The sequence below is a fragment of the Python bivittatus genome, unplaced genomic scaffold (genome assembly GCF_059951505.1).
Source record: "Python bivittatus isolate LINGU-HERP-01145 unplaced genomic scaffold, Pbiv_v1 ctg000700_np1212, whole genome shotgun sequence".
Taxonomy (NCBI): domain Eukaryota; kingdom Metazoa; phylum Chordata; class Lepidosauria; order Squamata; family Pythonidae; genus Python; species Python bivittatus.
Genome location: NW_028277098.1, coordinates 21,203,974 through 21,221,196, shown reverse-complemented (window position 1 = coordinate 21,221,196; position 17,223 = coordinate 21,203,974). Strand labels below are relative to the sequence as shown.

At 34.8% G+C, this 17,223-nt stretch overlaps 1 protein-coding gene across 4 annotated transcripts in view; it reads right to left on the bottom strand.

The window, feature by feature from the left end:
- Positions 1–17,223, bottom strand: part of CDC14A (cell division cycle 14A) — a 76,153-nt gene that overhangs the window by 27,168 nt on the left and 31,762 nt on the right. For all 4 annotated transcript variants that reach the window (XM_088153229.1, XM_088153227.1, XM_088153228.1 and 1 more), the window contains one exon: positions 1,645–1,711. In XM_088153229.1, the coding sequence (XP_088009355.1) occupies positions 1,645–1,711 (67 nt within the window). The remainder of the gene's footprint in view (positions 1–1,644; positions 1,712–17,223) is intronic.

The window sequence follows — 17,223 nt, the reverse complement described above, 5'->3', positions numbered from 1 at the left end:
TTGTTACTTGTTGTCATACAGCTTGTGACTTGTACTTCCTTAGCAAAACTCAGATATCTTGACTCAAAATTTCCATTTTGATCCAGAAAGAATAGCTAACTAAAAGTGATGGGATATGAACTGACTGTAACAGAAACAAGTAATATATTGGTAGAGGTGCTACCATTTATTTCTTCCAGTGATTAAATTCAGAAGACATATGTGCTTCTTTTTTCAACTAGAACTTCTCCCAGTAACTAAAAAGACCTCTCTGCCCTTCAGGAAAAAACCCATCAGGAACCTTTGAAATTATCAATCTAGAGGCATGGCAAGAAAAACAGCCCACTTTCTGAAATGGTTTAACATCTCCTGTTAGCACCCAAGAAATTGGAATTTTATTTGAGTATCACTATTTTGCATAGTAACCCCCTTTTCTCTCTAGCAGCCTAAACATACATAAGAAAAATAATTTTTTCTTGAGATTTATTTTCATTATTCTAGATACCATGTGATCTTTGTTCTGTCCCAGTCTAACAGTGGGACAATATGTTTAGACAAAACATATTTTATATATTTTTTGGCTGCTCCTGAATAAATAGAAATATAGTTGCAGACTGTACCCAAAACGACTTTAACTACTTACCTCTTGCAAATGCAGATTTAAAAGTGAGGTATCTCAGAAATTGTCTGCATTCAGTATATTTTTAAAATCTATGCAATCACCTAGAAGTAAATCCATTTATGTTCCTCTTTCTCTAGAGAATGCAATAAACTTCTAATTCTCTAAATCTATAAATTCTGCTAGCATCTGAGCCTCCATAAGCTATGCAGCTATCAGATTCAACCATTTGCATCGCTTTCCTTTCCATTCCTAATTTGGCAAATGTTTCCTATCACTGACCTGACTTGCATAACAATTTGTTTTTTTAAGTCCTCTCTTACCAAAATAACTTAACAAATACATAAATAAATTGTATTATTATTGACTGGAGATTAACCTTCTACGTTGGGTTTGAACAGCAGACAACGCCAGAAAAACTGTCCTAGAATAAAACATGGGTACTAAAAATGCAAATGTTATGGTCAGTAACCAGTTAATAAAATACATTTTAATTAATTCAATAAGAAAGATCTTAAAAAACAAATTCTTGCACTCATGCCTGGACTATACAATAATAGATAAATGGATCAAGATTAAACATGTTTAAGGATGAGATTTGAAGTACAATTCTGTGCGTAATCTGGTGGCATGTTCTGCAACATTTCACAAGGACACTTGCATACTATTAATAGACAAAAAATGGAGTAATGACAAACTGAGGCTGCTTCAGACCAGTCTGAATTATCACTGCTGGTTCTATATGTTTTTCATAGACCGGAAAATGTTCCTAGGGTATCTTAAACGGGCACTTAAAAAAGGCTCAATTCTCCCCCCCAATCCATGATGCCTCTATTCCTGACCATGCCCTCAAAGGTTTTAAAAATGTGTTCAATAAAACCTAAAAACAAACAAACAAACGAAGCTATTGAAAGATGACTAGAATATCACTTGACATGAGAATGAATGGCAAACTAGGGCTGATCATGGCTTGCCAGTGCCATGTGTTACACTCCTGAAAAGTATCTAAGAAGCTATTTTCTTTCACATGCACCTTGTAATATTACCTTTTTTAATCCTTGCAGACAATCGAGAATACTTAGACTATATGTACAGTTCCCAAATGAAGCATCCCTATGAAAAGAAAATGTTAACATGTCAGAGGAACAGAAAGCAGCAGTGTATCATGTTACAACTGAGGTGGGTGACATATGGCCTCCAAGCTCAATTTTTTTTAGTCCTCCAAGCCCTCTCTAGCCATGACTACCAAAAATGAATAGCTTGATTTCCCAACAACTCAAGCACTGAAACTGCAGTGCGAGCATCAACATGCTATTATTTAAAATAATTTTTAAAAAGGAAAAAAAAAAGCAGCACTACAAATCCTGCCTCCTACCCCACTTAATGCAGCTCTCATCTCCCAGAAAATATTGCACAGCTACCCACCAGCAAAAGATTGCCCATTCCTGCATTAAAAGGTGGCAAGGGGTATTTTAGATTTCCAAAAATTTCAATCTTGATGTGACAGTTCAATTATATGCATAAATCTGTAGAGACTGATCTCCTCAACTAACTGAAGAATGTGTGTTCATTTAAAATATTAATAAGATTATTTTAAAAATGAAATAAGTGATTTTTCAATGGAGGAAAATTGTACAGTATCTCTGGACGCTTTAAATTCACACTTAATGGAATTACTCTAAAGCCCACCCTTTTAGTGTATTTTAGTGTAGTGGTTTTTATACGCTAGTCTGAATAATAATATAAAAGGAAGCAGAAGACAACAAGAAAAGGTAGATGACATGTAAACAAAATTGTCTTTCAAACTATTATAGTCTGTTACATTTGCCTAGATGAATAATTATTTAAGGCTTTTTATTTACTTTCTAAAACTTAATTACATGTTTTTTTCCCCTCAAATTCAGGACAATAAGCAGCAAGGTTGGCTATTTTTCAAAGACTAGTGAATGAATATTACAGTTCTCAATATCTCTGGTTGAAATAGTTTTTATTCCTTAATATTATACAGACTTAAAGCAAAATAGTGAAGTCTACCTTACCTAAAAGTAGTACAGTTACTAGCACATTCATGCATTATGTAGTATTTTGTGATTACAATCAAAATTGAATACCCTAATGCTTTTCAGAATGTCCAAAGTCTGTACACAATTATGAATCTCTAATACCCATTTCTTAATTATTGTTAAAAACATAGCGATGTACTGTTAAAAGTGTTCTTAGTTCTATTTCACTAGATTGCTACAAATTGTTAAGAGGACAATGCATATATATTTCTGCTTTAATACATTTGTTATAAGTATTTTTGCATATATACAGTATGCATCCCATCTCCATTCCCCCCAGTTAAACTGACTTCTCAGGGAATGATCTTCACAGAAAGATCATGTGCACATTTTCTTAAACTTATTAAATACAGGAATAACAGTATATTTAAACAGTATATGGAATAACTAAACAGTAGTAATAGGAATGAGGTATATATATATATTTTTTTCTCCTATGAGAAGAATTTAACCAGTTTCTGCAACAAATATTTAGAATAGATCATGAATATTTACTGAAATGTTTGTTCACAAAAGAAGCAGAAACTGTATTTTCAAAACAAATCAACCTGTTATTTAAACTTGTTAGTGCATTATAAAAAGAAAGTTTGAAATTCACACATGGGAAAAGCTAGGCAACCATATAACTTCTTGTGCTTTTGACAGCCCAAATCTAAATATAGTTTTTTGTTTAATAATTCGCCATTTAATAGAGGTTTACAGTGTTTGAGGCAGTCTGATCAGAATTAGTAGGAAAGGCAACTAGATACTTTCCAATTAGCTATATTAAACATAAAGATTTTAACAGGGCTAAAGTACACAAACACTAAAATATATAGTTCATTTTAATCACACTGAGAACTCCATAATGTTTTAAAGGAGATATAAGTGAAGATGAATTTGCATGAAATACTGACTGAATGCTTAATGCAAGTTTTAAATGCCCATCTTCTAAGTACTAAATGTGTGAAAATGATTTACTGTCAGATGCACTAATTAAAGTTGACAAGTCTAATGTAGTAACAATGAGCTATAATCCATTAAATCTGATCTGAAGAAAAAAATCTGTCCTCAGAAGAAGTACGTTTAAATTTCAGGATCCCATTATTATAGAAGGGCTAACACACCTGTAATATATATCTTATTTAAGTACTTTTCTTTAAACTATTTTAACCAAAAAAATCCCACTTCAATTTATTGATTAAAACAAATATTAAATAATATAGCCCAAAGATTATTGATGAGTGTTTCCAAGCTGCAACCTGAGCAAACCTGAAAGTGTCAGTAAACTTATTTATACTTATTTTTATTTTATGCAATAAGTATCCAAACATTTTCAATTTTATAGAACAATTTAATTTCTACATCAATCTAAAAAAGCATAACGCCCTCAACCTAAAAATGGATTTAGCTAGAGCTGGTTGCTTAGTACCCATATTGCATGTGCAGTCCACCCATATAATAGTGTCCCAGCAGCACTGTGCTTACAACAGCAGCTTTTATTGTCAAAAGCACTTTCTACAGTACTGTTTTATGGCTGTAATTAACAGAAGATGTTTAGATAAAGTTCAGGCACTGAAGGTTTGGTCAATAAAAATTGTGTAATTTTTTAGCTCCTTGTCTAATACTGGAAAACAAAGTTGTGAAAAAATGTACATTTGCATAAGTAACATTAAGTTATCTTAGTAAGTAGTATGTAAAATCCTGCATGTAAAAGTTCCTCCTTAATTGTAAGGGTAAAACACATATATGTCTCCTCACCCAAAGCAAGGGAATATAAATGAATATGCCTTGATATTATAGGTTTGAGTATTCTGAGAGTTTCACCAAACATAGAACTGAATTAGCAATATATTTTTATACCATGCAAATTATTAATTATACTATACCTAAATAAAATTGATTCCATCCACTGCTGTTTGTGTAGCATTTGAAAATTACCTATTTACTTCCAGAATCTATTTTTCTAAGCATATATTTTTGAACGCAAGTATTCCAGTCTTCCTTAAATACATAGAACAACTTTACCCTGGAAGCAAGCAGCCATTTATTCACTCTCTCTTTTAAGAGATTTGATATAGCTGCCCAGTTACCGAATCTGTGTTTCACATTATAACTTAAGATCTTATCAGCAGCAAATCCGTATTTCTTCATGCTGACATCTTTTATCTTCAATGTCAGAAATCAGGATTAACGATTAACAAACAACTATGCTGCCCTTTGTCAACATCAAGAAGTTTGATAACATCTGCATTCTGCAATTCAATTGTTAAAAACAGAACATCTGGAAGAAAAGATACAGAAAATATTTCAAAACACACTGTACTGGTTTCTGTTAGGGCTGTGCCCTAACATACAATTTGATACAGATAATGCTTGCACAATTTAAAAGGCATTTCAAAATCCAAAGCTTGCCACTTCACCATTCACTATCATTCAGAAATCAAGAAAAGGTGTATCTTTAGCAGTTATACGTAACGCTACTTGACAATTATGGATAGAAAAAAAAAATCCCATATTGAGAATGCAGCTGCAAGGGGTTTTTGTGCATGACCAGCTTTTACAGTTTGGGAGGCCTCCATTAAGAATGTCCTAGCTCCTCCTGTGCTTTATAGGCAGGGCAATTTTTAGGAAAATTACTTATTTGACAGAGGAGACTTCAGGGACAAATCATGCTAACTTTCAGTATAGACTGATTCAGAGGATTTAGGAGTAATCTCTACAGGTAGGTCTTGATTATGCAGTTAATTAATCCCACAAAATGGTTGCATTATTCAAATTTGCATTAATCGAAGTGATATTTCTACAGAAAATAGGGTAATTGGCTCCAGCTTGACAGAATAGGCAATTAAAATTCCTAGACATAATTTTTATGTTTATTAATGAAATACTATATAACAATAAAAGAAGGTAAACCCATATCCAAAGTGTGCGTGCCAATTCCTGGTTTTTTCTGTTCTGCTGCTGTTCTTCAAATGATCCTCTTCTTTTTTAAGCTTTCCTCAAACATAACCTTCTTGTTCTCCATTTTGCACAAACGATTAGCATCTAAAACCCCAATGGCACATGCACTAGCATAAACTATGCACACACTAGCCTCGCACTAACTGAATTTTGGCTCACATTAAATGCAACCAGCTATCAATTTATAAATCACATTAAATCGAATTCTGCACTATTCAAACTCAGACTAATCACAACCTATTTGTATATGCACATTGCACAGTTGATGCTAAGTAGGGTATAAAAAACAGGATTTAGGGTAGGGGGATATTTATATTTCGCAGGTTTTCTGCTCAACTGACAATACTGAAATCACAACATTAAGTGCTTCATCTTTGTTAGCATGGTATAATTTTATTAAGAAATTATGTAGAACTATCCAGTGTGCAGCTTGTACATACTGTACAGCAGGGTTCCTCAACCTTGGCAACTTTAAGATGGGTGGACTTCTTAAAGTCCACCCGTCTTAAAGTTGCCAAGATTGAGGAACCCTGCTGTATAGGATCTAAGGAGGGTTTCTCTCTGTGTGTGTAGTGCTTTAAAAGATACATCTTCCTACTTTTCCTGGACTATTTCTTGTGTTCCTTACTGTGCAATGCTTACAGAGTGAAATACCCCTTAAGATTTTTTTTTTAATTTTCCTTTACTGCATTTCAGTGACATGATCTTGGGATACTTTAGAGGCCTCAGAACTTCAGTGAAACTGGAGAAACCTACGTTCAATCAACTCCATGGGGTTAAACTTTGGAAAAAAATGAAAGGGGGAGTACTCTGTACACCAACTTGAGCTCCTAGAAGAAATCTAACAAAGAAACAAAGTACAAATTAGATTTTCATGTCCAGTGAACTGGGCAAAGAGGTATTTTAGCAAATTTGCCTATAATCTCATTTTCAGAACACTGAAGGATTTGCAAGAACAGCTTATGAAACCACAGCAAAGGAGTTGGCATTATGCTAAATCTCTAGAAGCTTATCTGTTGAAAACATACTTTCAAAATGAGGATCCTTATTTTTATTTGTACAAGAGATCAGCATGTTCTGACAAGACCAGGATGTTTTTGCAATATACTATTAACAAAGCTATCACTACAGTATATATTCCTTCCATAGCAACAAACATCAAATGGGCCACTCATGTAAATAAAGAAATGTTCTTCAGTGCCAGACATGCTTTAATGCTCTAGAAGTTGCATTTGTGTATAATACATTCTTTAAAATCTTTCTTCTGCTAACTCCTCTAATGTATTATATTTTGGAATTGTTCATTGCTCAGAGCCATAAGGATTGGGGTAGCGTATAAATACTGTTGCTGTAGCTTTGGTTTTCAGCAAATTTCATTTTTATATAAATTTTTATTGATTTTCCATTCAAAGTATCTAGGTTATTCAATTCAACACACCTATGATATAATCCAATTATGAGAATTAAATTATTAAAGATGATAAGTAAAATATCCATAATGTTTTTTCCTCATTTTGAATGTTTGGGCTATTGGTACAACGTGTTAGAAGGCATATATATGCTGGCAACTCAGGCTTCTATGAATTGTTTTTCCTGGTTACTAGTGATTATATTCAAAAGGGCTCAATTTACAGCACAATAGTTGAAAGGTCATATCTGGTCATTAAGTTTTTAAATAAAAAGATCACTCAAAATTAATCAGGTTACCCAAAATAAATTATTCTGTAAGATTCAACATATCAAGAAATATTTATTTCATTATTTACTATGATCAATGTTTATTCATTACATAAGAAATTAGTGTGCATTTTCTGCACAACAGCACAGGAGTTTTTATAAGAGCATTTTTCTGTAGCGTTTTCTTATGACTAATATCTGGAGATGAAATTCAACACAGCAGTGTTCAGTAGAAGCCTGACTAAAATAACAGATGAAAACATACTAGTGTAGACTTTTACATCTTAGCAGTATCCCAGTTCTGTCCAACCAGGAATTCTCCAAAAATAAACCAATCAGAAGTCCACCTACCCAACGAACCAATCAGCAGCCTGGCTCAAAGACAGACCAATCAGAAACAGATACTCTTAGAATTTCTTCAAAATGGACCAATCAGACAAGGAACCAATCAGCTTTCTTGGACCCACATGACATGGACCAATCAGATATCAGCTCGCCAGGTTCAAATACAAGAACCTAGTCAGCCCAGTTCAATTGCCCTTGCTGCCAAGAGGTATGCACAAAGCAGCTCATTCTGCCTCTGAAGATGCCAGCCACAGCTGTTGGTGAAACATCAGTACAAAAGAAAACTAAACCACAATCATTCAGCCCAAAAGCTTATCAATGGATTGAAAACTTGTTTTAGCAGACTTTGATGCAATGGACTACCTGCTACAGACCATAATGTCATCACACAAATGATGTAAATTGATGTAAATAACATACTGGCATCATGTATAATGAATGACCTGAATGCACAAATGACCCACTCTTGTGATGTCCCATTCTTCAGTTCAATGAATATTCCTAAATTTTAGACACACCTGCTCTCAGTTAACCTATAAGGTTTATTTTTTGATATAACTTACATTTCCTACATTTAACCATTTAAATGAACAATATTTTGGACTTGTTTTAACTTCTGAACTCTAAGCCTGGTGGAAACAATTTAAAGCTGTCTCAGACAAAGCTAATAACAGCACCAAGTTAACACTGAGCTTTTTCCACTGCAGGAGCAACAGGTCCATCCCTGCTGCCATAAAACTGTTTAAAGCTAAACCTGTTTCACAGATACTTTATGGTTCACAGGTATGCATCTATAACACCTTTAAACGCCTACTGTCCAGTCCAAGTTTTTACATGTTCTCTTCAAGGTTCCATGCTGTGCCTCAAATGCTCTGATACGCATGGAATCAAGATTGGTTTCCCTTGAGGAAATAGCTTGCATTTGTTACCTCTTTTACTCGTTAGAATTCCTTCACCCACCATTTGCTGGCCCTGTTAATTCTGATAACTCTCCTTCATGATGGAAGACAAACATTTGGCTGACTTGCGTTTTTGTGATCTCTCCCCAGTTTCTGTAGTCTTTAGGTCAGAGAAAGCCAGAGCAGAAAGCCGTCCAGTGAGTTTATGATATAGCATGGCAGATGGACCTAGGGGTTATTGGTGACTGTCATGGGCGGGTTCTAGATCGGAACCCCCTTGTTCCTGTTAAGTACCTATTCAATCTTACCTCTGCAAAGCACACAGAGTTTTTGCCTGGCCTCTTTCAACATCTTTTCCACAGCAATACTGGAGGGTAGGTGCCAGAAAATCCCTTTTGTGGAAAGTCTGTTCTTGTGATTTAAGCCTGAACCCTTGCCCACATTTTTTTTTACTATCCCTTTTATGACACCATACACTTTACCCTTTTAATGCCCATCATTAATAAAACACAATCCCAGTCTGAGGTAGCAGCTATACACTCCTGCAGGATCAGAACCCATTTGTTACAAATACAGTGGCTAAGTTCTTATCAACTACTATCTCAATCAGAAGGAAAATACTGGTTTTGTGCCGATGTGTTGATATCCTCTTACCAATTCTTTTTTATTCTCTAGTTTTACCGGGTGGGGGTGGGGGAGTATTCTCTTTTAGTCTTTACTTGTATCATACTTATGCTTTCATTGCATTTTATTCTTTTTTTTTTTTTTAACCTGCTAGTCATTGACCAGATTTTCTTTAAATAAACCCCTCTGCACTGGAATCCATTCAGTTCTAGTCCATCTCTTTCCAGAATCTCAGAGTGAAAACAAATTAAAGAGGAAGAGGCATCAAGCTTATTTACAGACATTTTGACTTTTCTCCTTTGATCTTTCCGCTTTTCATCTAGTTCTGCCACGCACGTAACTAAGTGTGGACAAAAGTTTTACTTTTGTGGCACTTATTCAAACTGCTTTCATAAACACTTAAGTTAAACACAGTGCTTAACATTCTGTTCTTAACTATACAACATCCTACTTGATTTGGAAAAAAAAATATTTGAAGAAAATGAAGTTAACTAAAATATTTATCAAGTATGTAACTCAAAATTTAAGCACTTCATTCAATTCCATTGAATTTAAAGGGCAAATATTCATTATTTTAAGTTCATGCAACCCTAACATTCTAGATTTGCATAACCATAATGAACCAACTAGGAGCAAATCAGTACCGTGTAAAGACCATGTGAAGGTTCTGTGCCAGTTTGGAACCAGCTCTGAAGCTATGTGATGCCCTGCCATCAGCTGCTGGTGAGAGCCAAGCTGCTTTTCTTCTGGCTCCATTGCAGTTTATTTAAAACCAGAGCAAAGCTGATGGTAGTTTGATGATAACCCTTTCTGCTGACACTAGGACTAAAAAGATGACGTTTTATGGATTTGTCTATAGATAAGAGATGGGATATAGGATGAAGAGATCATTGGTTCTAAACTAAGACGGGGTGAAGAGTTACAAAAATGTTTACGCTTGTGATGAAGGTTGGAAATCACACACACACACATATTTTCTCTCTTCACTATATTCTTGCTTTCCTTTTCTTTCTTTTTTCTATTTTTTCTTCTCTTTTACACCTTTTACTTTTTTCTATTCTTTTTTTTAGTTTATATTAGATTTTACTATTGTAATTAAAATCCTTAATAAAAATTATATACACACATACATACACACACTTGTTTATAATTCAAGATCCTTTGTCCTCAGCCCAATAATCCAATGAAAAACTTTTCTCATATTAAAATTGCAATGCCATATTTTCAGGCTTTTTCTCATTTATCGCCTACTCTTGAGATTAACTTCCTCTTGTATCTTGAATGTGATCTCTTGAAGATAAAAAGGTCCTTAAAATGCTTTTCTCAAGACTTTATGAAACCACAAAAGTCTCTCATTATTTACTGTAAATTTATACTAAAATTGTGCTAGCATTAGGAATTAGTTATACTGATTACTGGATTGTTTATAGAAATGTTTTACATTGGTTACTGGATTGTTTTATTATATTTATATTGCATACAATTTTGATTACTTTGTACAACAAAGTAAATAAGTGCACACTAAATAAGACTACAACTACTGTTATAGAATTCTTTACACTAAAAAGTTCAGAAATCAGTTTTTTAGCCATATTCAGTAAAAGTAGTCTAGATGTCTTTATTTGAGCATGCTATTTTTAGAGTTTAGAACTGTTGTTTACTGCTGTTTACAGAAAAAAAGTATTTTTGTATGGCTGATGTTTTTAAAAATATTGTGTTTTTAAAAATACTGTGTTTATCTTAAGACTAATTTCATTATCTTAATGCTAATTATAAAAGTTTACTTTCAGTGAAATTTGTAAGCTGTTACAGCTGCCTTTTCAACAGCCTTTAGTTTTATATAAGAAATTTGCATTAAATTTGTTGGGGAAAATGGGTATTACAGGCTCCCACTCCTAAATTTAAATAAAAACTATTTGCCATAGACAAATTTGCTCAGCTTGGGTTGTGTGGGCAAAAACTGAAAAACACTAAAAGGAGGAAGAAAAGACCAAAAGAGGCTGCCTTCACAATGGGGCAGGGTGGGTTGAAGGTAACAGCACGCATTTATCTCCTCAACAAATGGGTAGAAGGGTCTTTTCATGCAAGGGCATTTCAAAGACTTGTAGATGAGTCCTTAGATAAAGAAATAGAAATAGTAGTGAGCATGTAATACTGGAGTTCTTGATTTTCAGGGAAAGCAAAACTGAGCAAATCACATCCTGGACTTCAAAAAGGCAGATTTTAATATATTCAGATAACAAATAGGATCTTACAGCAGGGAAAGCTAATGGGAAAAGGAGATCAAGATGGTTATGAGTTCCTAAACAAGGAGAAACTAAAATAATTCCAGTGAAGAAAAAAACGGATGATCGCAGAAGAAGCCAATGTGCCTATCCAAAAAGCTTAGTGAAGATCTGAAAATAAAACCCTTCAAAGAACCATACAAGAAATGGAAAAGGGGCCAGATCACAAAAGAGAGCTATAGATAGCCTGAAACTATAAAGCTGGTGTAAAGAAAGCAAAAGGTTAGCGAAGGATACTAAAAACAAGAAGAATCAGGATAGCAGTTACTCAGTGAAAATGGGAAAATGTTAATGGGTAACAAAGAAGAGACATAGCTACCTATTTTGGTTCAGATTTCTCTGACAAAGGAAGTATGTACTCCAACCAAAAATTCCGTAGAACAGAATGAAGGAGTAGGATTGAAGTTTGAGATTAAGAGAAACCTAATAAGGAGCAGCTCTTTATTTTAAATGAGCTTAAATCTCCAGCTCTGTGTGAGTTGCATCCTAGGAACTGATAGTGGTATGGCCAAACCCTTGTGATGAAGTGCCAAATGACTAGAAGACAGCAAAACAGTTCCTATTTACAAATGAAGGAAAAAGGAAGGTTCAGCAAACTATAAGCTAATTTCTTTGACTTTGGTTCTTGGAAAGATTCCAGAGCATATCACACTGAGCTTTATCTGTAAGCACCATGAAAACAATACAGTGATTCCAGGATATAGCATAGATTCATCTAGAACAAATCTTGCCAGGCTAAATTTACCTTGTTTTTAAAAAACTGGGTAACTTTTATCATGGATGGTTTGAATGTGGTAGACACAACGTAATTTGACTTCGCCTACTATGCTCACTGCTGAAGAAAATGAGCATGCTAGTATTTATTAATTTACTTATTCATTTGAAAGAAGAGGGGATCCAGGAAGGAGAGGATGAAAGCTTTAAGCCTGTTCCCAGGATCTCACAAGATTAGGTGTGTTCAACTTTCATTGATTCAAGGCCCACATCAAACTTTGTGTGGTCCATTAAAGGTGACTTTTTTGGCTCTTAAAGCCTCCCAAGTCCCAAAAAGCTCAAATTTTTGGTTCTATTTTGGAGTGGTGGGGGGGTAGGACTTTGAGAACTGCAGAAAGGAGGCAACATTCCCCCTCACCAATAATTATATTCAGAACTGGATGGGGAAGGAGAAAGGAAGGAAATATATGTAGACCTAATAGTTTATGATCCTGAAAACTGCAAATACCAAAATAACAGTGAGTGGGACATTAATGTGATCTTCCTTTAACTTGAGTCAAATAGCTTTTAAAAGTATATTCTGAATGATCAGTTTCAGGAGATGGTATTAAGCTGCAAAGTCAAAAGATTAATTTTTCTCCAACTACAAAATGAAGACCATACATGAATTCTTGTTTAATGAACTGTATAATACAAATCTTACTAGATGAATACATAGCCATGCAGGTTTTAAAATCACTTCCCTATCATTGATGAACTGTCTCTATTCTAAATATTGATACCTACTGTTCAGAATACATTCCTGGCAATTCTCTAAACTCCAGATGATTACAAATAGCTTTGTGCTGACAAAGCTTTGATCTTAGCATTTTGCCAGGTTCTTTAGGCAACTGAATCAGCAGCTATTCTGCATTAATCACAAGGTTTATCAATTCCAACTTTATGTAACAAGCCTTGCATTTTTTAAAAAATCAGGCACCGCAAAGTCATTGTGAAAAGGATAGAGAAATAACTTCCAGTTATATCCATGTTAAATTTCAACCCTGAGTTTGAAGGTATGAGGTAGTCCTCATTTACCAACCATTCATTCAATGACTGAAGTTAGAACAGTGCTGAAAAAATAACTTTATGGCCAATTTATGACCATTTACAACCTTCGCAACATTCTCCAGTCACGTGATCACCATTACAGCATGCAGTATGCATTGTTCTGTGCCTGACTTTTTTTTTCTTCTCCCCCCCTTGGAGAGAAAGGGATTGCAAGAGAGTAAGCTGTTTGCTGTTCTACACATCAAAAGCAATGCAATTGCGATGGCAGCAGGAAAGGGTCAGGTAAAGGAGAGATTGCCTGCAAAAATTGCTTTTTTTCTCCCTGGCCCCCCTGCAGAGCAGAGAGTTTGGAGACAGGGATTTCAAGAGAGCAAGCTGTTTGTGTAGTGTGCCTGCGGCTCCCAGCCCTAGGCTGCAGCACAGTTGCATTGCTTTCAATGTGTACAAGACAGTAAGCAGGTACTCAAGCATTCCAAAGTGTGGGGGAGTGGTTAGGAGGCAAAGAAAAGTCAAAGCTGTGAAACTGATTAGTTTTGTCTCTTTCCAACCAGAAAGCACAGTCAAGGTCATGTGATTTCCCACTTAGTGACTGCTTTGCTTAGTGGTGGAGCTGCTGGTCCCAATTAGGGTCATTAAGCAGGGACCACCTATAGACAAACTGCAAGATACAGAAAATAGGCTGATTGGAAATGGTAGATAAATAGAGGTAGAAATTTGAGGAAGAAACAGGATGTTCTTCCTAGACTTGCTGGGTCCAAATCATATTCTGACCAGCCCTAAATACATCAGGTACTGGGAGAGGAACACATAGTAGAGTGAAAAGAAGCTAGTTTGGGGAAGGAACCAAAGAGCCAGCTCAGAAACACTTTGTGGGTGGCAAGGCAGAAGAGTGAGGGAGAGAAAGAAGAAAGGAAGATCATTTGGAGCTAGATGGATAGGAAGCACCTTCTGCTGGCAGAAAAATGTATTGTGAGTAAGTGGTAAAAGAGAGAAGACACAAGGGTCTTTGTGCAAAGAATTCTGGGCAATATGGAGTGTGAGGAGCTGGAGGTTTTGCCTGTAAGGGAACTACCTAGTGCAGAGGTTCCCAAATTTTCTCAGTTCACGGTGTCCTTAGTGTCTTAGTAATTTTAACATGGCACCTCACAATACCCAAGAAGCAAACTCACAGGGGCACTGTGAGATATTTTAAATTTTTGAAGGAAACATAGTGATACTAGGCTAACAGTTCATGTGATGTCCAACATATGTTGGGTACTGCTGTATTTCCCTTAAAAATGTAAAATACCCTGTGGTGCCCCTGTGAGTTCATTGTAGCACCGTGGTACACACTTCGGGAACCATGGGTCTAATGGATTCAGCTAGAGGTAAATTAAGGTTTGGGGAGGGAAAGTGAAGAAAAGCAAATTAGAGGTGTAGTCCATCAGGAGGGAAGAGAGTGACAGAACTGCTACATGAAACTGCATTTCAAGACAGTTACAGTGAGCACGTTTGCCTAATTAGTGGGGAAAACTGGACTGTTTAAGTATGTTCTAGGTATCAGAAATGTAATGCCTCTTTAAAGGAGATCTTTCAGTCTATTATATGAGTAGCCAACAGCTAATTCTAGGTTTTAAGGGAGAGTATAGGTACAGCATAAAACTGGGAAGAACTGTGGTGCATGCATAGCCATCAGGAGATTAGTCACCAGCTAATGACAAGAGAAAGGAAACAGCATCCAGAAAACTCCACAAGAAGGAGGGAGGGAGGGAATATGTTACCCACACATTAGCCACTTAGATCCTTGTTTGGATTAGAGCAGCATATAAATTGTGGCAAGTGGGTAACTCATTCCTTCCCTCCCTCCTTTTTGTAGTTTTAGATATGCATGCATTAGCCCACCTTGATTCCTGTTACCTTATTATAAATTAAAGATCTTCTTATACATGAATTGCATAGACTGTAAGATAATACAACCAAATCAATTTAACAAAAAATTAACAAAAACAAGATTTGGACTCTCCTAAGGCTGTAATTAATCACAAGTATGACAAATTAATAACTAAATTAAAACACCAGGGTAAGGAAATTAAATATTAGTAGAGTAAACAAGACCTATAAGAAGAATTTTGTTTAACAGAAGTATTTTGAAAAAGAAACAAACCAGATAAATTGCTTGGTTTATTAACTGTGGAAGGAGCGAGAACTATCACTTCTATTTGGGATGGAATCAACATGATTCCATAATGAAGAAGGTGATGGAATAATCCATTAAACGTTACTCAAGATTATATAGTAATCCCATCTAGAAAAAGACTGGAAGGTATTTGAATACAACCTTACTTATGAAATTTATAGATCAACAAAAGGAAATTCTCAATAAATCCATTATAGAACATGAAAGCAAAGAAGCAATTAAAAACTAAAATTAAAACTAAAATTGAATAAAGCTCCAGTACTTGAGAATATTTCTGCAGTATGCTACAAGACCTTTTAAGGAATTTTGGTTGAGCCACTAACTCAGGTGATGAATGAGATTCAACAATGCCAAAAATTTACTTCATCATGGAAAGAAACTTTCATCTCTCTGATCTACAAAGAAGGAAAAGATCCAACCTGTTCAGAGTCATTTGAGTCTATTTCCTTATTGAACATACTATAAGCTTTTCACAGCAATACTCAGTAAGAAAATAAACGACCTTTTTAATTGAATTAATACATCCTGATTAGGACTGGATTTATTCTAAAGATACACGAGAGACAATATTAGATATATGCTGAATATTGTTAATATTATATATTTTTTAAAAAGCTAAGAAGGCAATTATATTTCTTGGTGCAGAGAAAGCTTTTGATCAGTTATAATGGCCTTTAATGCTTATAATACTGAAAAAGATTAATTGTGGCTTTAATTTTTTCACATGACTACAGAATATTTATAAAGAACAAGAAGCTAAGATGGTTTTTGATCACAAAATGTACCATAATGAAGGGGACAAGATAAGATTGTCCCCTAAACTTCAGAATTAAAATAATAATTCAAGAACATAAATTGAAATTATATGTTGATGTTGTATTTACAGTTATCCACCCAAAGGATTCTTTAGAATTAATAACAGAATATGATACAGCAGTATGGTTTGGCATCAGGTTATCAGATTAATATATAAGGATAAAATTCAAATTTTGACATAGATCATCTAAACTCAAATGTTGACATGGAACTCTGTTATTTGGTACAGGTATTGCTTTGATCAACGGTTTGCTTTGATCAACAAGGAAGAAAAGCAATACCTGTACCAAATAACAGGGTTCAATATCATTGCTACAAAAAACTCAAATATCTAGGAATCTATTAGACAAAAAATAATAAAGATCAATTTAAAAATAATTATTCACATATCTAGAAAAATATAGGTGGATATTTCAAGAGGGAGAAAATTAAAATTGTCTTACTTAGGAATAATTGCAGCCTTTAAAAATGAATATTTTTGAAGTGACAGGCAGAGGCAAGTAAAAATTACATATGGTCCAATAAAAGACCAAGGATTAAGTTCAAGATACTATAGGATTCAAAAGAACACAGTGATCTGGCAGCTCCAAATTTCAAACTTTATTATCAATCCAGCTGTTCAACTTGTGTCACAGACTGGATCATATCATCTTGTGGGTCAGCTCCCTCTGTTGAGGGAGCAGGAGTTTCAGATAGTTTGTACAAGTACCTTTGGACTGATGCAAACAGAAATAAGCAGTCCATAAGAGATAATACAGTAATAAACAGCACATTAAGTCTGGGATACATTCTGAGATTAGAAATCAGTCCAGACTTATCCTCTCTTGTCTTGTTATTAAATGTTCATTTTTATGAAGAGGAAAGTCCAAAGACATTTGCTCAGTGGAGAACACATTGCATAGACCGTGAGATTTAATTGTCAGTAAAACATGAGATTTTCTCTTCAGAAGGCCAGAACCACCCAACTGGTTTCACTATCTTCAAATAAGTCAAACAGTACTAAAAGAATTGCAAAAACAAGGGGGAACAATTA